This window comes from Pezoporus occidentalis, unplaced genomic scaffold (assembly GCF_034315485.1).
Source record: "Pezoporus occidentalis ecotype Australia unplaced genomic scaffold, CSIRO_AGI_Poc_V1 ctg46, whole genome shotgun sequence".
NCBI lineage: Eukaryota > Metazoa > Chordata > Aves > Psittaciformes > Psittacidae > Pezoporus > Pezoporus occidentalis.
The window spans coordinates 227951-248666 of NW_026915791.1; the positions used below are offsets into that span (position 1 = coordinate 227951).

Genomic DNA, 20716 nt, shown 5'->3' on the forward strand with positions numbered 1-20716 from the left:
TCTCCATTATGAGCAATTGTGTTTATTCTAAATCCAGCTCCAGCTTGAGGTTTGGCAGTGCCTGCTGAAGGACGTGAGCAGTAGTTTCTTTCTGTCTTATTCCAGGAAGGTCACTCAGATACAAATATTCAAGGTTCCTATAAATATTTAAAAACAAAAGTCAGTGACTACTATTTAACTGTTGACACAGAAATTAGACAAAGGATTATTCTACCAGAGCTGGTTTGAGTATCTTAAAAGTTGTTTTATTTTCTGAAGTGGGGGGTTTTCAGCTCACCATAAGTTCCGTCCTTCTACACAGCTTAAAAAGAGATCCTGGACTCCCTGCATCATGGAGCTTGCTTTATATTGAACAATACTTGATAATTTCAATAGCAATTTAGTTTAGAAAACACAAGCCATGATAGGTTGGACCAGAAGATCCTTGAGGTCCCTTTAACCTGATATTCTAAGATTCTAGAAAAAGTTATTTTCATGTAAATAATAATTAGAGTAATATAAAAAGTCCTTATTAAGACCTTTCTGTAGGATGAAATCCATCACCCATTTGTTGATGTTTGCAGCTTGATGTGACACTAAACAGTTCTGAGTCACTTTAAGGCCACATTTCAATACAGCACCCATGGATGTTGTGCACAGGTACACAGCACCCAACTGCTTCCCCAAGCCTAAGCACTCAGGTCCACCCCGACACCTTGAGGCTGCAGTAAGCATGAGATAACTCAGTGACAGAAGCCATGCAAGGTGTAGAAGGATCATAGAAGTGACACGACACCATCAAAGCCTGCCCTGAACAGCAGCTGCAGCAGTGTGATCAGCCCAGAAACCAGAGTGATTATCAAATAAAACCAGGCAAAATCAGCCCATAAACATGAAGAGTCCAGCCCTTGCAGTCAACCCAATCCCAAAGCCATGGGGTGTAACAGCCAGGGAAGCAAGGTGCTATAGAAGAGCTCAGCAGCTCACGTACATCAGCTTGTGAAGCGCAATGATGCCTTGATCTGTGACATTCCCACAGGAAATTATCTTCAGCTGGAGGAGGCTCTTCTGCAGATTCTTTGTCTCGCTGAGCCTTTGCAGACACTCATCCTGTATGTAAATACACTTCTGCAGTTTGATTTCTGTAACATGTTTGAGACCATCTGGGAAGACAAAAATGAGTATTGGCTTCAGAATACCAGGAACAACCTGTACTGGCTGGTAAGTTCTGAGTTCAGCAACTGTCTCCAAACCCTCACAGCGACATGCTCCCTTATACAGTTGGCTATAAGGCAACATGAATCTCCAAAGTCCCTTTGCAGTACTTCGAATACATGGAAACGCCAGGGTTTGTATCCTTTGGGTAAGAGTCTAAGAGCTTTGGAATGGGCACATAACAAAAAAAAACCTCTACAAGTCTGGGTGGAGAATAAGGACTCTGACTTAGGAACGTACTATTGCAGGAAATTCAAGGTCCCCTGCCAATGAAAAAATAAAATGGTCTGTTCCACATTTTGGTTTTTGTTACTTAAAGGAGACCTGAAACACTTCTTCAATCTCTTATTTTATGAGAAACTGAGAGCTTTTTTTTTTTTCTTTCATCTTTGAAGACATCATAAATGCCTGGAGAACAAGTAATGAGACTTCACAGGCACCAAGAACATCACTTGGTTTAGAAGAAAAGAAGTATTTAACATAGGGCTTATTGCTACCAGCTACTTAACTATGAACTCAATGAAAAAGCAAAACTTTGTTGCACTTCTTCAGTGTTACTGTTGCTTCAGGTAAGGGTTGATGAAGTTCCCACTCTCTTTCTGCTTCACACCATACCTCCACCAAATCGTAGGAATGGCTCAGTATTTGTAGAGAGGGGGGCAAGGAAAATATCTTGCCAGGGAAGGAGAAAATGACACAGTTATTTGTATTTTCATGCAACTGAAAGAACAGTATAATATTTGCACAGCTGTGTCTACATTACCTAAATAGTCAAATCCTCTGTACATGATGCAAGATTCAGTGGCATCAATTGCTTCTATTTTGTATTTCCCCAAGGGCCCTGTTGGGAGACCACTGTAGTCCTGCTGCCATTTCTGATAGCCTTGATAGCGCACCAGCGCACCACATCGCAACAGCCACTCTGAGGCTGCCCTGTCAGGGCCAACAGCTTGGATACGTTCGTAGTCCACCCTGCAAGACAGAAAGAGCATTCACATAGCTTCTGTAATGTGGCAGACTTATTGCCTCGATGTTAATAATGACTGCACAACAAATATTTGGCTAGGTGTATGATAAGATGTCAGAGAAGTAATAATATGATCTACTGGAATTGGTTTATATATAATTATTTGAATTGCTCTTTATCAGCCAGGCAAGAATTTATTTTTTGATTTAAATGGAAGAGGCTTGTGGTAAAAAGAGAAAGAATGCAAATGCAACCCTTACAGCTGATTGTTTCCTTCCATGTCTGTAAGGAGAGATGAAAAATCACCTTTCTATGCAAAGTAAGGCTTTGCAACAATTGCAAATATGTCTCCCAAACACTGATTACATAAAAACCTCTCATTGCCTGTCATGCTCCTGTTGTTCCAGAAGCCTTTTTCCTCAACAATTACAGTATTTCAGAAAGATACACTTCAGCAGTTAGTTAAAATCCTTAGGTCCATTCAAGACAAAGATATCTTTCTTAGTCTGGTAAGGAATGCTGAAGACAGAAGCAGAGACCTGTCCGTTTGGGTTTTGCACCCTGTTACAGCAATCACCTGCATCACACAACCCTTTCCACAAAGCTAGAAAACATACGGCAAAACTATTAGCTACTGGCAAAAGTATGCACAGAAAAAGAGTTTTGCAGATAAAGAGTTTCATAGAGAAAGGCTTTATCTTCCTAAAGCTAACTGTGAAACCCTGGTGTGGCTGAGTCACATTGTAAATGGTAGGTTGGTTAGATGCTTTTCTGAGTAAATAAAGGATGCATGGTCGTGTTACGGGTTTAAATGCATCTGGGGGTCAAAGGAAGGCTGGCATTTAGGGCGAAAATCCACATTGCCAGCTGGCATTTAGGGCAAAAATCCACATTGCCAGCTTGCCTACCACCACTGGGAGGGGAGCAAATCACACACCTTCCCCTGGAAGGCCGCAGCTCTGTAACTGGAACAGGTAAGAAATGCCCCCTGCCAAGCATCAGCACGCAGTGTGGGGGAAGAAAAGCACTGGTACCACAAAATGCCCTTTCCAGTCCTGGGACTTCAAAACCGCACAGGGGATAGATGGGACCTGCTAATGGCCTTGTACGCACCGAGTTACCCTTACTTGTTGAACACGGCATTCAGCCATCCCCAGAAGCCTCTGCAGGGGCCCGCTGGGGGCAGCTTGCCGAGGCTGTGCACCGGCTGCGCAAGTTTCCCCAACAGCACCATGTTCTTGAAGAAAGGAGAGGACAAAGTGAAACGTTACCCGCAGAGCCAGCCCCAGCGGGACGGGCAGCCCGCACCCGGCTTCTCCTCAAGGCCTAAACAGGTCTGTCAGCCCCAGGGACCGTGCTTGAAGGGAGGCTCCAGCACCGCCTCAGGGCTCACCCCGCCCCGCTACCGCACTCCCGGGATCCCCTCCCGCCGGGCTGCCCTCGGCGGACAAGCAGGCAAACCCCACACGGAGCCCGGCCCGACCTGCCACCAGAGGCCTCTCACCGCCGCCGCGGAGGAGGAGCCCGTCCCGCTGTGTATCACCGCCCCCAAGATGGCGGCGGCGGCGCTGCTGCGGAAGCGGGCGGGCAGCAGCGGGGCCGCGGCGCTGTGGCGAGCCCAGCGCCGCCAGCGCAGGTGAGGCCGCGGGGCGGACGTGGGAGGCGGCCCTGTCCGAGCTTCCCCTGGCTGTGTCCCCTCAGCTCTTCCCTCACGGCGGGAGGGCGGCCATGGCGGTGCTGGGGCCGGGCGGTCGCTTCCCCCTCAGAGTCGGGGCTGGAGGCGGGCCGCCCCTCGGGCGGGCGGGCAGGCGCGCGCGTCCCCGCGGGCACCCTTCGGGTGAGCTCACTGCCTGCTTGTGTCTGTCTGTGTCTGTGTCTGTCTGTGCCTGTGTCTGTCTGTGCCTGTGTCTGTGTCTGTGCCTGTGTCTGTGCCTGTGTCTGTGTCTGTGTCTGTCTGTGTGTGTGTGTGTGTGTGTGTGTGTGTGTGTGTGTGTACAGCACCTTCGACGTGGTGGTGGTGGGCGCGGGAATCGTGGGGCTGGCCTCGGCCCGGGAGCTCGTCAGGCGGCATCCCTCGCTCGCCTTCGCCGTGCTGGAGAAGGAGCAGGAGCTGGGTATGGTGCCGTGTCCTCCTCACCCGGGTGTGCTCGGGTTCACCGGGTGTCAGCCTGTCAGAAGTACTTTTCCGAAGGGCACCCTCGCCGAAAACGCAGTACTTTGTGATCGTGCCTGTAAAGGGAACGCTAGAATCACAGAGTGGTTGGGGTTGGAAGGACCTTAAAGCTCATCCAGTTCCAACTGCCTGCTACGGATTGCCCCACTGCTGTTTTGGGCAGTCTGTGCCTGTCTGTTAACTGTCAGTACTGTAAACCACAGTCATATGCCCTGTGATTCTGGATATCCCTGTATATGCTGTGCAAAGTGCTGTTACTTGCACGGGAGGCAATTTATCAGAGGCAAAGAACAAACAGATAATCTGGAAAGGTGGTTACTAGTTATTGGCCCAGAATGAACTACAGTGAAACGGCACAGATAGCAGTCTTGCCTGCTTACACAGGAAATCTTGAGGCACTCTTCACTGGGTCATCCATCCTCGCATTGAAATAAGAAAGAATAAGCCCTGTTGCTTCATTGAAAGCTTTTCTGGCTCACTCAACTACAAGCACAGTTTCACCATAAGCAGTCTTTTCACAGCAAGTGCTTATGCAGCTGGGCAGCCACTCAGGGTAGGCAGGAGCAACCCCAAGGGATCATGTCAGTGGCTAATGCAAAATAATACCAGTGAGCCTAAGGTCTTTCTTTAAATAGCTCTATCAGCCAGGCTGCATACTGGTCTTGAGGTGTTACATGTGTGATATGAAGTGGCTTTTTATAATAAGATGGGATGTACATTAGGTCCGTAACAGTTGTGTGAGTGCAAAGCAGGAAAGATTCAATACTTTGGGAGTCAATATGTTAAGAGGGAGAACCTGCCCAAATTACTTAAATAAAAATGTTTGTGATACTTTTCACCTCTGTTTTACTTAGTTACAAAGAGCAAATAGCGACTTAATCCAGTTCACAAATACTTGAAAAGCCTACCAAGCCTGCCAGCACATATCAAGAAATTGTGGATTGCACGGATGTTATGTTAGATGAGGCCTTTAAGGATGCATTTCATTTTAAAAATTGAATTTCTTTAATTTGAGCATGTACAAAATTTTGGTTGATTGGCCTGCAAGTGTACCTCTTGGAGGAAAAACTTGTGATTAGCTTTTATTCTGCCTGTTGATTCAACACACTTCAAGCTGTGATGGTTTATTATTAACTAGGTCTTGCTGTGTCAGTGTTTTTCTAGCCTTTTGAGACCATGGGAGGAATTGGGTTTGCTGTGCAGTTACCTTATATGAGCATCTATTTTAACACTGATTTAGGGCAGGACCTTACTCTTCTGACAGCTGAGGTAATTAAAGTGTGAATTAATAATGGACACATGCATTTTAATAACATACTTTTCTTACTATTCAGCTCATCACCAGAGTGGACATAACAGTGGCGTGATTCACAGTGGAATTTACTACACACCTGGATCTCTGAAAGCTAAGCTGTGTGTAGAGGGAGCAGCCCTCTGCTACGAGTACTGTGACCAGAAGGGAATACCATATAAGCAGTGTGGGAAGGTATAGGAACTGCTGTGCATTCTTACTGTACATTTGGAAACTGAGACTGTATAATGTAATGTTACAATGTATAGCAGAGGCCTGGTTGTGGTCTTTCTCCCAAGAGATTACTTTCTGCAACACTAGTTTCAGAATGAAAGTGCCTTTTTGTTTTCTTCTTTCCAGCAATTCAAATTGGTTTATTTTCTGGACCTAAATAGTAATTCTCCTTATCTGTCGGCTGAGCTGAAATATCCCAGGTAATGGTGGAAGCCAGGCCCCATGGAAGAGCACCTGTGTAGCTCCAAGGAGCACAAAGTCTCTCAGTATGTGCATACCTTATATCCTGGCATATCAGACTCTGGAAAGACTTGAAAACAGCTCCAGATGTGACCCAGCTACATGCATTTATGCCATGTTACATCCACCTAACACAACCTGAAATGCTGGGGACAGAAGAGTGGCTGTACCGATTCGCTTGGGGTCTACCCAAACCTGTATTCAATTTCTGGAAGTTTCTGGAGAGACTAAGGAAGGAATAAGAACAGGACAAGCAAATTACTAATTCTTCCAGCTTTCAATTATTTTCAGCTCAGATAATTTTCTGAGCCTGATGTATTTTGTCTGTTGTGACTCTCAATGGTTTTCTTTTGCAAGTGTTTTTCAGTTCAAAGCTTTTGCATCAGAGCATACTTTGATGAGCAGTTCCACAGATCAGCAACCTACTGCATCATTTTGCTCCTGGCTCCTACCAGGAAAAAATCTGATAGCCCCTACCCCTTGTGTTAGAAAAGCTCATGAAAAGTTGATCTGTGCTCACAATCTCTAAGTTGCACATAATTTCATATCCCCTTCTCCTTTCCAGCTGGTGAGCCTTATGCTGCTCAGTCATTCCTCTTAGAGAAGCTTATCATGACTCTCCTTATCCTGGCTTTGTTCTCTGACCCATTCATGGTTTAATGCATCTTTGACACAAGATAAGGATCACGATTGTGCGCAGCATTCAAGATGTTTTCAGACTGTGGGTTTTTGCAGAGAAATAGTATTATCTGTATTATCCTGTATCCTTACCCTCATTGTTCCTGACATTTAATTTAGGGCTTTTCAGGTGTCACTAGGCATTGAGTTGATGTTTCCACAGGACTGTCTAACCTTACCCCAAAATCTTGATCCTGAGTAATAACTTTGAATTTGAATTTAGCATTTTATACCTGAGGCTAAGACTACTTTTTCTATGATCACCATTTCACATTTGTATGTGTTGAATTTCATCTGCCATTTTCAGTTGCTCATTCACCTTGAAAGGTCTTCTGCAGTTCTTTACAGTCAGCTCTTGTCAGAACCATCTTGAGTCACTTTAAACCATCACTTGACTCTCACCTCCCTGGCTGCCCCTTTTGAGGTTGCTCATAAACATCTTGGACCTCCTAAGCCTTTCTCTTTTATAAGTACAAGGCAGACCTTATCTGATGTGATGAGCGTCACTTCAGGTCCCCCTAGCTCAGAACGTATGGGGAGCTGTGTGCAGATCTCACCAGCTGTGAGGTGCAGAGCAGAAATCCCTGGACGTGGCAGTGTTGATGGCCCCGCATCAGTGCGGGTGGTGTTTGTCCCGGCCGGGCTGTGCTCCCTCCACTGCAGCTCTGGTCACAAGATGGCACTGTGGATTTGTACAGCAATACACTTGACGTGTCAAGCCTGCACCCAACCCGAAGCTGAAGGCAGCAGACTTGCTCTGTAAGTGTAAATTCGAGCTTGGATAAGGTTAGCCGACCTAGCAGCTTTGTTGGTCCTTTGATGACAATAAATTTGTTACTTCCTCATCGCCTTTCCTGGAAGTGTTTATTCCAGGAAAGATGATGGTGAGGCTTTACAGCAAGTTCTACATAAAGCAGCCCCAGGTTTGGAGAACTTAGTGGCGTCTCAACATGTAAGTGTCTGTGTTGTTAGACTTGAGCTAGGCCTGGAAGTAGCAAGGTCTGTGCAAGCCTGGCACAGATAATTCATAGCCTGGATAAATGTCTTGTGGTAGTTGTGAGCTAACTACATGGTTAAATGAAGTGGTACAATTCAGTTCAGGCACCATGTCAGAACACATCCTTACTCTGTTATTGAGACTGTTTGAGATTTGTACAACTTGTGTTAGTTCAGGTTTATTTCTGGAAGCATCCAGTGTCTCTTTAAAATAATATTCTTTCACATTGAGATTTGTAGTCTTGTGGTACTTTTAGCAAATATTATCCATTGATAGTAGCTTAAACTACAGTTTAACATTTGTTTTTTACTTTTCTTAATGCTTTCTCAGTAATAACTGGTATTTATAGAATCTTGTGCAACTAATGGCACAAATCACATTTCCCCCTTCTTGAATTATAATTCACTGTTCACTTACTCACTATTGTTTGCTTGTTAGCTTGGGCTTGATGCCAGACCTGAACTGGCTGTGTGTGTTTTGCTCACTGCTGTGACTTGTTATCTTTTCTGAAGCTAATTGTAGCTGTTGAACAAGATGAAATTCCAAGACTCAAAGCTCTATACAAAAGAGGGCTGCAGAACAATGTCCCAGGTCTGAAACTGATTGGAACAAAAGAAATACAAGCAAAAGAACCCTTCTGCAGGGTAAGGGATTTGCATATTTTGAATTAGTATGTAAGATCTCAGTTTCTCTGGTAACGTTTTTTAACTTAACATAAATATGTTTCTGGTCTTAAGGTAATCCGCATGGGGGACGAGTTTAAAAGAGCCTGAAAACCCAGAATAAATATAATTGTCAACAAAAATAAATGTATCCATTTATTTCTGGAACTTTTTAGCTCAGGCCAATCCTTCACATGCATTTGTCATTACATACACATCAGACCAAGTCTAACATAATGTAAGGTGATGCTGTGGAATCATTGGTGACACTTTCACCTCAGGTTTCTCCTGCTCACCTCTTCTCATTCTGTTACTTGTCAGTTCGTAATTCATTAGTTCTCCATATGATGAAAGCATAAAGAGTTGCCGCTGCTTTAATTGCACATAAGGCACTGGCTGGATCCTAAGAGCCAGCATTCAGAAACTGGAGAGCAAGCAATCCATTTCACTTGCAGCCTACAAAAAGAATCAGGCTTATCCGAATCAAAGCAGGAGATTCTAGAGTCCCTTAGTCATTCTGCAGGGCTGAATTTATAGGTAAATGGACAGAGCCTACAAGTTGCTCAAACTTCATTCTGTTCTCAGCTTTATACAGAGATGTCCTCCCTGATGTATGTGCTCAGAAACAGAACCAATCAATCAACCAAAAAGCTCAACCCAAACCAAACAGTTCTCCTACCAATGATGATTTTTTAACTATTACTAGTATTTTCATTTGTTTTAATTTTATCTGTAATTGTTCCCCTTCAGTGTTCAAGGCCAGGTTGGACGGGCTTTGAGCAACCTGATCCAGTGGAAAGTATGGGAGGGGTGTTGGAACTGGTCCTTTCCAACCCAAATCAGTCTGTGATTCTCCTTGCAGGTGCTTGCTTGTATGTTTTTGTGGTTGATAGGCAGATTTGCCTTTGCCCAGGTTAGAGCTGCTCTATCTGAGATTATGCTGAGATGATTCTGCTCCTTCCCATTAAAATTATTTACCATACAGTAAAGCTTGATAATATACCTTCCACATGTAAGTGCAGATTGGGATCAAGCTGATTTCAATCCAGTTGCTTCCTGGATTGAAATGGTGGTCCTTGTGTAGCACTTCTCAGCCTGTTTATTTTCACAGCAGGAGAAATGTGGGTAGTTTATGGAGTACAGATTTGTTGTTGTTTAGTGTATCTTTGGTTGAAAGGAAAACCTGGATATAAATTCCCTGTGCTGTTTCATCTGGCAGCTTGCTATTGGTGTTGCTGCATGACTCTGCTTGTGAATGGTTGTAGGTACAGACAGAAATTTTCTGGAGAGGAATCTTTATTTTTTTTTTCTTGTAAACATTTTATATCCGCTCCTTAAAACTTTCTTTGCTTGTTCAAGATCCAGCTGAGCCTTTTCTTCTGCAAATGAGTAGATTCAGGTGGGTCTTTCTTAATTTACCTTGGTTTCCTGAACTGAGTCCTTTCCTTGTAAGCAAATGGCACTTGGTGTTATCATAGAATCACAGAATGATAGAATGGTTTTGGTTGGAAGGGACCTTAAAAACCACCCAGTTCAACTCCCTCTGCCATGGGAAGGGACACCTTCCATTAGACCAGGTTGCTCAAAGCCCTGGTCTAAGGGGGCTTTGAACACTGCCAGGAGTGGGGCAGCCACAGCTTCTCTGGGCAACCTGTGCCAGTGCCTCACCACCCTCACAGTGAAGAACTTCTTCCTTATATCTAATCTAAATCTCCCCTCTTTCAGTTTAAAGCCATTTCCCATTGTTCTGTCCCTGCAGGACCTTGTAAAAATCCCTCTCCAGATTTCTTGTCAGCCCCTTTGAAGCTGCTCTAAGGTCTCCCCAGAGCCTTCTCTTCTCCAGGCTGAACAACCCCAGCTCTCAGCCTGTCTGTCAAGTGGAAAGAAAGGTTTTATAGAATCACAGAATCATAGAATAGTTAGGATTGGAAAGAACCTTGAGATCATCTAGTTCCACCCCCCTTCCCATGGGCAGGGACACCTCACACTAAAGCATGTCACCAAAGGCTCTGTCCAATCTGGCCTTGAACACCGCCAGGGATGGAGCATTCACAACTTCCCTGGGCAACCTGTGCCAGTGCCCCACCACTCTTCTCTAACAGTAAAGAATTTCTTCCTTATATCCAATCTAAACTTCCCCTGTTTAAGTTTGAGCCTGTCACCCCTTGTCCTGTCACTACAGTCCCTAATGAAGTGTCCCTCTCCAGCATCCCTATAGGCCTCCTTCAGATACTGGAAGGCTGCTATGAGGTCTCCACGCAGCCTTCTCTTCTCCAGGCTGAACAGCCCCAACTTTCTCAGCCTATCTTCATACAGGAGGTGCTCCAGTCCCCTGATCATCCTTGTGGCTCTCCTCTGGACTTGTTCCAACAGTTCCATGTCCTTTATATGTTGGGGACACCAGAACTGCACATGATGCTCCAAGTGAGGTCTCACGAGAGCAGAGTAGAGGGGCCAACCATTCTGGTTGTCTTGGGCATGTGAATGGCCCCTGCTATTGTAGTATCTGAGTGTCTGTCAATCTTTTAATGTAGTTAAATTTGCAGCATCTCTCAGAGATAAAGCAGTGCTACTATCCTTATAGTCAGAACTAGGAAAATATTGTGATGACATCTACCATGATAAAAATCATGTGAGAAACTGAACCTCTTCTGAATAAAGATAGTAAAACGTCTCTAAGAAACATTAAGAATTATAGCTACACACTGGGCTTGACCCTTGCTTTCTGCTAAGACAAGTGTAGGCTGTTGTCTAAATAAGAAGGGACTTTTCTCTCCAATGTGCAGTGCAGTGTTGCACCCTGGCTAGATTGTATGTTTTAGCCTTGCAAGAGGCATTGTCAACAGCCATGCACCAGGTAGAGCTCCCAAGTGACCGTTTGAAGGTGGAATAGCATAGCACATAGTGAAAAATAGTAAGTAGCTATTAGCTGAAGCCAAAGCTGGGTAACCTGTTTTATCATTAAGTGCTTTGTTGAGGAAACTGCATTATGCTGTAGTCACATGATCACTTAGTCCACCATAAGTAGTTTTTGCCATACTAGTTGTCAGCAAACACTAACACTGGAGCTGGCATGTGGAGAGGCTAGGAACAAGCAGACAGGGATGGGGAGGCAGCAGGACTCCCTTCTCTGTTGCAGTGTGCATAATTCCAGATAAAATAGTCTCTGTATTGAAGATCAAAGTCCACATACAGCCTTCACTGTTCTTATGTATCTTAATACTGTTTTAGGGTCTGATGGCCCTTGATTCTCCATATACTGGCATTGTCAATTATAAACAAGTGGCACAGTCCTATGCAGCAGACTTCTGGGAAGCAGGTGGGACGATCTTCACTGATTTTGAAGTTACAAATATGGAGATGGCTAAAGAAAGTTCTTCAGAAAGTGCAGATGGTAAGGCAGGTTCTTTTCCTCCATTTACTACAATTCTGCCGAAGATTTTGTTGAAAACATGTTTGTTTTAACTGAAATGACATTTCTGAACCTTTCTGTCTTGTGGGGATGAAACAAAATTAAAACTACATTAGTGAGTTTATTGAGGAAGTTCACTGTTTTGTTTTTTCTTCAGGCAGGTCACCCTTCAGCTGAAACATTTAAAGCCGGTGGAACAATATGATAGTAAAAGTGAGGAAGAAAGTTGTTATCTCCTATTAAAATCAGATTTAGCTGAATATTGCATTTATGTTCTTGTAATAGTGCTTTTTCTTTATCCTGGAAGGCAGGTTGGATCTGTGCTAGTACATATATGGAAGAATAAAAAACCTGTGTTAATTCATCCAGTTATGTCCAACATCAGTTATGTCCAACAGTGGTTGCTCCTTAGCTTGTAGATATTCCAGTGGAAGAAACTTTCATCATGACAAGCTGCTTGTTCTGTCAATTTTCTGTTATGTGTTCGATTAATTCCTTCTCTTGTCTAATTCTGTGACAGGACTGAAATACCCACTCATTGTTCGGAATGCAAAGGTAAGAACAAAGCTGAAGATTTAATTGCTTTATTGGAAGCTGTTTCTCCTTAAGAATTTTTGCTGAGTCCTGGTGGATTATTCAGCTCTCTAGAAAAAGTTAAAAGATGCTGTTCAGTAACATGATCACTGTCATCTAGGACTGCTTCTATAAAGCAACTGCAGTCAATTCTTAATTGATTTAGTTCCTGGGGGTCCAACATAAGAAGTTGGACATGTTGGAGCAAGTCCAGAGGGGGACATGAAGATGCTCAGGGGAATGGAGCACCTAATCTAAATCTCCCCTCTTTCAGTTTAAAGCCATTCCCCCTTGTCCTATCTCTACATGTCCTTGTAAAAAGTCTCTCTCCAGATTTCTTGTCGGCCCCTTTGGGTACTGGAAGCTGCCCTAAGGTCTCCCTAGAGCCTTTTCTTCTCCAGGCTGAATAACCCCAGCTCTCTCAGCCTGTCTCCATAGCAGAGGTGCAACAGTCCTCAGAGCATCTTTGTAGCCTCCTCTGGACTCGCTCCAACAAGTCCACATTCTTGTTTTGGGGCCCCAGAGCTGGACGTAGTACTGCAGGTGGAATCTCACAAGAGTGGAGCAAAGGGGGAGAATATTACAAATGAAACAAGTATTTCTCCCTCCTTCTGAAAATGTTTGGTTTTCTTTCTGGCCTTGACTTATTTTCTTCCAAAACTTGTAGGTGATGGGTGGTTTTTTTTAGTAGGTACGTTGAATTGTTGTGTGTTTTATGTTTTGTTTTGCTTTTCCCCAGGGTGAGGAAATCTACTGTCGCCACATTGTGACCTGTGCAGGACTTTACTCAGACCGCCTGTCTGAGATCAGTGGCTGCAGCCCTGAACCTCGTATTGTACCCTTCCGTGGAGATTATTTGGTGCTAAAGCCAGAAAAGTCTTACATGGTTAAAGGAAATATCTATCCAGTATGTATTCTCTTGTTTAGCTTTCCTGGTGTACTCTAAGAAATGCTAAAACTACAGAAATAAGGGCAGTATTTCATGGTTATTTCTGTTGGACTGCAGTGATGTGGGTGTACATTCAGTTGCCTTCTGACACTACAGCTTGTTTTTGTTGATTCTTGAGGAACAGGTAGAAGTACCATGAGGGAAACTATTGACAGTCTTTTTTTGTTGTTGTTTGTGTTTTTGTTGTGTTGGGGGTTTGTTGTTGTTATCTGGTTTGGTTTTTTAGTAGCAAAAGAATGAAACATATAGCATGATAGCCCCATGCCCACAAAAGCCTGGCGTTTTTCTGTTAAAATAAATCTGTAGACAGGATTCAGAAGTCAGTGAGGTACAACAGTAAATAACTAATTACTTAGACATAGGGTTTAATCCTGTGTGCTAATACCCAAAGCTCAGATTTAGATATGTGCCTCTAAACATCATCTTTGAAGTAGCTTTACTTTGTATGACAAAAAATGGACACAGAAGGAAAAGGACAAGCTTTCTACCATTTAATATAGATAAATAGTGTGGTGAAGGGCATCAATCCCAGACAGAAAATGAAATTGCCACCAAGAAGAGGGAATTTCTAGGGCAGCATTTTAGTTAACTCATGCAGTACATTGAAGTAATGCCTTTCAAATATGAACTTACATTTCCCTGCTAAAGACTGGAGCAGGTCACCCTAGAAAAATTGTGGAACCCTGGGCATTGGGAGTTTGACTTCATCTTACCTGGGAGTGATTGAAGACCCTGTCTTGAGATGCGAGAGAAGAACGGGCTGGGATGTGAGGGTACCTTCCAGCCTTTTTCCGTGGCTGTGTGAGGATAGCTTGTACCACTTGATTATTTTGGGGGGGGGGGGGGGGGGGGTGTGTGTCTGTTTTTTTTTTCTTTTGTAATGGCCAAATAATGGTAACAAGATTAGAAAATTGCATGATTCTTAGTAATATGTTACTGAAAATGTAATGTAGCTCGTGGAATGGTTGCAATGAGCTGCAAAAGTATTAAAAGCATATTTTTACAGAAAAATCAGTCACTGAATACAGAAAAGGAATATATCTTAAATCACTTTTCAATCATAACAGTATTGTTTTTTGAGAAATACCCAATACTTGCTTATGTTCAGACTACAACACACTCACCTCTGTAGTCACCTCTTGTAAAAAGCTAAAGTTCAGTGCAAGAGGAGGTGTGCTTATTTCATACCTGTATCTGCATAGTGACAGCTTACTTCTGTTTCAGCTTCTGCACACAAGTATACTGTATTCTGTTTGCAAACAAACCCAAAACTCCATTATTAGCATTCATCAGGCTTGCTAATGGCATGTTGTTTTGAGCCATACAGAATGATGATGATGTTTTCCTAATATTCTATAACCTATTTTATTGCAGTATAATTACTTCGAGTGAATAGCATTAGTGTGTTATTGGTTTTGTTGTGGCTTGACTTATATCCTGAGAAATCATGTGTACTTTTTTTTCCTCTTGTTTGTTTTGCAGTCTTACTTGCCCCTGCTCAGTTCTTCATTGGTTTAAATTAGTTATGTGCTATAACTGCACAATTACCAAGCAGAAAAACCTGCATAGGAGCCAGCTGTCTGATTCTATGACTCGAATTTTCTTGTAGTGATTGGAAATAAAATGGCAAATTTACTTCTTTTTTTCACTTTTTCATTTGATAATAGTTATTTCCATTTATTCGGATGACAAGCCCTTTACTGTGTTTTGGTTTGTTTTATTCACTCTCTCACACATTAAACTGTAAATGTCTCTACTTTCCTCGTCACAAATGTTTTCCGTGTTTCCTGGATGAGTTTGTTGACCTTAAGTGGCTGCATGGCTGTTCCTCTTACCTTGTTTTTAACAGCTGTAATAACTGTTGTGTCTTGCTTTAGGTTCCCAATCCTCGGTTCCCTTTTCTGGGATTTCACTTCACACCAAGAATGGATGGCAGTGTGTGGCTTGGTCCTAATGCAGTATTAGCCTTTAAGAGAGAGGGCTACAAATTGCTTGACTTCAACACTGGAGACTTTTTAGATGCTGTATCGTACAGGTACTATCTTGTCTTTTTGTCTGCTGAACACAGTTATTTTCATGTCATTAGATGTCAGCTTGCGACTCCACGGAAGCTAATTCTTGTCAAAAAATCTGCTTTTAACAAGCTTTTTGTGTTTTTAAAGACAGATGTGCTGATGAGGGCAGACTTCTTCAAGACACTTGACTTGATGTGAGCTAATATTTTAATTTTCATAAATTACCAAGACATGTCTCAGCTGGTCTGAGAATGTGCCTGCTCATCGGAAGGGACTGGTCCGCCATGTTGCTGCTACTAGACCTCTTCTAGGATTGGTTTTTGTCCAATGCAGTGTAATATTTTAATCAGCCTTGACAGCGTGATTCAAATACTTGCAGGAGATGCTTGGAAGAGGAACATGGAGTGGTCTGAACTGCCATGTTAAACTTTATGAGACCATCAGTATACATTTAAGAAAGGTCCAAATGCCAAAGAAATAATGTTAAGGGCCATGAATGGAGGCCAGGAAGCTGTCTTAGAAAGCATGTTAGAGAAATTGGGAATCATTGCCAAAATAGCAAACATAAATGAACAGAGTATCTCTGGAAGTTGAGACAAATTTTGCTTCTCTATGAGAGGCTGAACAGACCATGACAAAGTGTTCAGTTTTTTAGAAATTAGACTTGAAAAAGTAAATACTGGGGAGATCCAAGGAGAGGCTGAAAAACAGGTCAGAGAACTGCAAAGTGCCTTTCTGGCAACCAGCTCAACTTAATGCAGTTTATTAAAGAGTTGAAAGCATAGTGATTACTGTCTGTAGAATTTTATACTGGAAGACTTGAGGAAAGCAAAGCAAGGAAACAAGATTTGCAAAGACATAGCAAGATTCATTGGCCAAAAACTGAAGAGTTTAGGAGTGTGGTGATCTTGTCAGAATGACTGTGGAAAAAAAAGGCTCAAGCAGTATGTCTGCCTTCCTTCAAGCACATGGGATTTCAGTCTCTTGCCATTTGACTGGACCAGAGAAAAATCCTGGACATAGAAAGGACTGGAGTTCATAGTTAATTTTCAGAGAAAGAATGTAAAGGCAGTACACCTCTGTAAGCAAGGTTTGTTGAAGCAGGGAAGGACAAACGTATATTTCTCAAGTAGGAAGCATGATCAGATTACTGATGTTAGGAATGGGAGCTTTAGCCATGTAGTTGGATTTGATACTGTCTTAGTGTTAGTTTGACATGGCTGCATTCATTCTGGAAGATTTGTTCTTACTGCAGTTATTTTTTCTCTCTACAGTGGGTTGTGGAAGCTCGTGCTGAGAAACGTGTCTTACGGACTGAGTGAAATGTACAGAGCGTGTTTCCTGAATGCACAGGTGAAGCAACTGCAGAAGTTCATCCCTGAGGTCACTGTCAATGATGTACTCAGGTAAAGAAAACTTTTCTTGTAAGATACACGCAGTGTTACTACACTGTTAAATCTCTTTTTTAACAGCAGCAAAGGTAGCATTAGCTTTCTCCCTCCACCAAAATATGCTACCAAAGCATTGAAGCATTTCCATACTTTCAACAGGAAGGCCTTTTGTGTTTGCTTGTGTACAGGCAAGTTTGATGAATATGTGTGTAACTTTCTGCACCCTCCATAGGCTGAAATTCACAGTTGTGACATATTCACCAAAAAGCAAGACACTGTATCCTGGTGACACATTCAGTAGCCTGAATATAATCTGAGTTCACAAAGAAAGCAAAACACTGATGAAATTCAGAGAAGCCAGACTGAGTTGCTATTGGGTGAATACTGACTTAGTTTCATCATCTCAATAAAACGATATTCAGCTTCTTACTGTGTGGAGAGAGAAACCAATCCAGGGGAGTTGTTTATAAATGCTAAGGAACTGAAGAGACTTGTGAGGAAAGATGAGGCATTTTAAATACATAGGGGTGGATCTAACTGTCCAAACATTTTCAGGGAGAAAATCCAGAATACAAAAAGCTGGAGCATGGTAAAAGGGACTTATCCAGCTCAGGCACTATACCACTGGCATGAAATTTGTGTTTGACAAGGCTTGCTATTTCAAAACAAAGGGAAGGGTTTCCGTTTTGAAAAGACAGGGCATGTTTGTGTTTGTGGGGAGGAGAGTAACTTCACAACCAGGAAAGATACAGAAGAACCTCTGCTTGGCTACCTGCCCTCATTTTATAGTAATGACTGCAAGACATCTCCTACTCTGTGTCACAAGTGTTAAACTTCCTTGTGCTCCCTCAGAAGCCTCACTGGGCTTTGACTCCATGGTCTGCCTTTCTTATTGTTTGCCTGGGCATGTTTACAAGGTCATGATTGATTTCCTGACTTCAGAAAACATTTTCTTTCTAATGGTGAGCTCCTCCTTTATTTTGCAGGGGTCCATCTGGAGTGAGAGCTCAAGCATTGGACAGTGATGGAAATTTGGTGGATGACTTTGTGTTTGATGGAGGCAGTGGAGATCTTGGAAGCAGAATTCTTCATGTCAGAAATGCCCCTTCTCCTGCTGCTACCTCCTCCCTTGCCATCGCAAAAATGATTGCAGATGAAGTGAAGCGAAGGTTTGAATTATGAATGATTGACAGGTGTAGTGGGGTTCTACGCCTCTTGTATGTGTAGCATCTTATCTGCATTGAATGAACTCCACAGCCTTTAATGACAAAACAGGCAAAGTGTCACTTGCAAGACCAGCACTGGTATAGCAAACACAGTATTTGAAATGTTTGCCTTTGCCAGCCTGCAACTTCTCAGCTTCATGAGTACAGGAGTTGTGGTGCCTGGTCAGGCCTGGTGTGTTACAGCCGTCTGCAGGAAAGAAACAAACAGCCCTGTTAGCAGTAAAGGTTTGTTCACCTGAGCAGGAACAGCCTGTGGAGGGGCTGGTGCCACATGCAATGTGAGGGTCTCTTCAACTGTAGTGGGCCTTTAGGTGAAGCAGGAAGAGCCTCTGTGGTGGGGTTGCCCACACGGACTTCCCATTCCTCAGGTCTGAACACTGCCTTCTTGTTGCTCTCTGGAGAGCTGGTTGGTCCTCTGAAAAACCGCAGGCATGGAGTGGTTCTCTGTGTGCTTTGACTCTGACTCCATTTAAATTGGAGTCTACAGTCCCCTAGCTTACATTAAATTAATGGAGATAGAAGGATAAGCCCTGCTTAAAGGTTCTGCTGATGTAGAATTAAGGGCTTTATCAGAGACTCAAAACAATATTCAGAGCCTTCTACATGAACATAGAGTATTACGCAGTAAAATAAGCCTAACAAGGGATTACCAAATACAAGTCAATTTAGATACTCATCAGATATGCTATCTGATCACTGTCTGTATTTTTCTTATAAAGCTGAAATTAAAATGTATACATAAACAGTTATTTTTTATTTAACTTAAATCTGGGAAGTCAGCACTGATCAGAAACTTTGATCTTTGGGGTTGGGTTTTTTTTCCATTTGAATACAGGTAATGCAAAAGGAGCTTATCTTTGTGCAGCATGTTGAGCAATCCGGTGGAAATGGTCTTTGTAAAAGCAAATGTGAAGGGAGGGAAGCTACAGAAACCTGTCTTAATTGAGTCATGTTGCATACTGCTTCCTTTGGAGCCCAAACAGCAATGAGTCAGAAAGGCTCCCATTTTCCACATGCCTGGCAAGAGGGGAGTGTAGAAGGTGCTAGTTACTCTTCTGGGCTTTTACTGATACTTGCAGTTTTATGAAAGGTTCACCTGGAAGAGTCTTTGTGGAGACCATGCTTTAAACTCAGGAGAGATGTTCAGCAAGTTTGGTACTAAGCTAACTGAGTTGGCATGTTCTGCATAATTGCTACAAAAAAGAATTATGTGGCCCCAGGGACAAAGTACTTGAGAATACTTTTAAAGCAGATGTTCACAGGATGTTGGGTAATACAGATAATTGTGGGTAGTTTGCTACCAGGCAATTTGCCATACTGTTTTTTTAAAGTTATGTTCTGTACTGCTCTGATAGGCACGAGGGAGTGCGTTAGCACAGGAGCTCAGGTGTGCTAGCTGATGTTTTTATTGTACAGAGCTGAGCCGCTTTTGAGAGAGAAAGGGCTTAACCTATCTTTATTTAACTTTATTTTTTCCTGGTGACATCTACTTTACAAGAGAAGTGACTCCTGTATAAGGACAACCTGGAAATTCAAGTAATAAGCCCTTCAAAGAAAGCTTTGGACATTATTCTTGGCCACACCACTAGACAGATTCAAATATTCCGAATGCTAAAATGCCATAAGGCTGTGTAAAAGTTGTCTTCACAATGGAACAATCATATCTTCACTCCCCACCAGAAGTGTTGCCTATCAACAGTAAATACTACAAAAGGATTGCAAAAGCAACTTCCTCCCACATGAGGTGTGGCCCTAACATGTATTAACAGAATAAAGAACATTAAAATGTAAAGCAGTCACATACTGTGGTGAATTGTAAGTCAGCACATTTAACTGGGCTTTTTTAACTCTCAGGACATGATTATTTTGGGGCAGAGTTTAACCGAAGCTTTTAAATTATGAATCTTTATGTAGTGTTCTGTGAAATGTTTACATATCTGGAGATAAAGTTGTAAACTTTTTTTAAAGGAATAACTTCAGAGAATTATGATAATGGAGTTTCAAACATAAATCTTGCCCACAAAGTGTGAAAATGTATGAATGTGTTTTCCAGAGGGGTCTAATTCACTTGAATGAAGCCACTGCACCTTTCTCTATTATGATTAAAATAATGGTTTGGGTTGGTGGGTTTTTTTAGTTGCTGTGAAGTCTATGTATTTCTCCTGATTTACAGAAAAGTTTCTTTGATAACTTGCTAATCCTTACCTGAATTAGGTAGGGTATAGCTCTATATAATAGGAATTACTTTATTTGGGGGGAAACACATGGCCGAACTTGTCTTCCTAAAGTGCCTGTATCTTATATATGCTTATCACACCTCACAGCATTTTCTGACACCAGTATGTATGTGCAGACAGAATGAGTCTTAAGCCTGACCTGGACCTGTAGTGGCATGTGGAATGGTAATTTTTGAAATTCTGAATAAATGCATCAGGACAGCTTTGGACAAAAAGTTTATTCCACAAAAGTGTCCCCATATGGTCAGTCCTAACCTGTGAGCAGAGTATGGCATATTGGATCATTTTAAAAATGCTGCAAAGAAATGATGTAGTGGCCTATGTCACAGCTTACTGGGTGGCTGCTCTTGGGAAAAGGAGCTCCTTTATGGCCTGTGTTGTGTCCAGTCACCACTGCCACACCTCAGAGTAGTTCAGGCTGCCTGGAGAACAGAGAAATGTCACATCCTGAAGAACATGGCCATCTGGTTGCTGTGA

At 42.7% G+C, this 20716-nt stretch overlaps 2 protein-coding genes across 7 annotated transcripts; one reads left to right on the forward strand and one right to left on the reverse strand.

Annotated features, from left to right (window-relative positions):
- Window positions 1–2: 2 nt before the first annotated feature.
- On the reverse strand, window positions 3–4283 carry DMAC2L (distal membrane arm assembly component 2 like). 3 transcript variants are annotated; one of them, XM_062635589.1, is made up of 5 exons: window positions 4163–4283; window positions 3289–3398; window positions 1958–2166; window positions 971–1142; window positions 3–137 (listed from the first exon to the last, which is right to left on the reverse strand). In XM_062635589.1, the coding sequence occupies exons 2-5, from the start codon at window positions 3393–3395 to the stop codon at window positions 23–25; spliced, it is 603 nt and encodes a 200-aa protein (XP_062491573.1). In that variant the 5' UTR covers window positions 3396–3398; window positions 4163–4283; the 3' UTR covers window positions 3–22. The 3 variants fall into 3 exon arrangements, with proteins under 3 accessions (XP_062491573.1, XP_062491572.1, XP_062491575.1); XM_062635588.1 differs by lacking the exon at window positions 4163–4283 and adding an exon at window positions 3645–3730; XM_062635591.1 differs by lacking the exon at window positions 4163–4283 and adding an exon at window positions 3628–3728.
- L2HGDH (L-2-hydroxyglutarate dehydrogenase) lies at window positions 3673–18737 on the forward strand. 4 transcript variants are annotated; one of them, XM_062635584.1, is made up of 10 exons: window positions 3673–3797; window positions 4160–4275; window positions 5669–5820; window positions 8287–8418; window positions 11668–11830; window positions 12369–12403; window positions 13161–13328; window positions 15248–15405; window positions 16660–16791; window positions 17763–18737. In XM_062635584.1, the coding sequence occupies exons 1-10, from the start codon at window positions 3715–3717 to the stop codon at window positions 17956–17958; spliced, it is 1335 nt and encodes a 444-aa protein (XP_062491568.1). In that variant the 5' UTR covers window positions 3673–3714; the 3' UTR covers window positions 17959–18737. The 4 variants fall into 4 exon arrangements, with proteins under 4 accessions (XP_062491568.1, XP_062491567.1, XP_062491569.1 ...); XM_062635585.1 differs by lacking the exon at window positions 3673–3797 and adding an exon at window positions 5986–6667 and having other exon boundaries at window positions 4189–4321; XM_062635583.1 differs by lacking the exon at window positions 8287–8418.
- The last annotated feature ends 1979 nt before the right edge of the window (window positions 18738–20716 follow it).

Excerpts from the sequence above, each read along its gene's own strand:
- DMAC2L (XM_062635589.1), bottom strand. The coding sequence starts at position 3,395 with ATGGTGCTGTTGGGGAAACTTGCGCAGCCGGTGCACAGCCTCGGCAAG. Across the intron at positions 2,167-3,288 it reads CTGAATGCCGTGTTCAACAA|GGTGGACTACGAACGTATCC; the intron begins GTAAGGGTAACT and ends TCTGTCTTGCAG. Across the intron at positions 1,143-1,957 it reads CAGAGGATTTGACTATTTAG|ATGGTCTCAAACATGTTACA; the intron begins GTAATGTAGACA and ends TTGTCTTCCCAG.
- L2HGDH (XM_062635584.1), top strand. The coding sequence starts at position 3,715 with ATGGCGGCGGCGGCGCTGCTGCGGAAGCGGGCGGGCAGCAGCGGGGCC. Across the intron at positions 3,798-4,159 it reads GCCCAGCGCCGCCAGCGCAG|CACCTTCGACGTGGTGGTGG; the intron begins GTGAGGCCGCGG and ends GTGTGTGTACAG. Across the intron at positions 8,419-11,667 it reads CAAAAGAACCCTTCTGCAGG|GGTCTGATGGCCCTTGATTC; the intron begins GTAAGGGATTTG and ends ATACTGTTTTAG.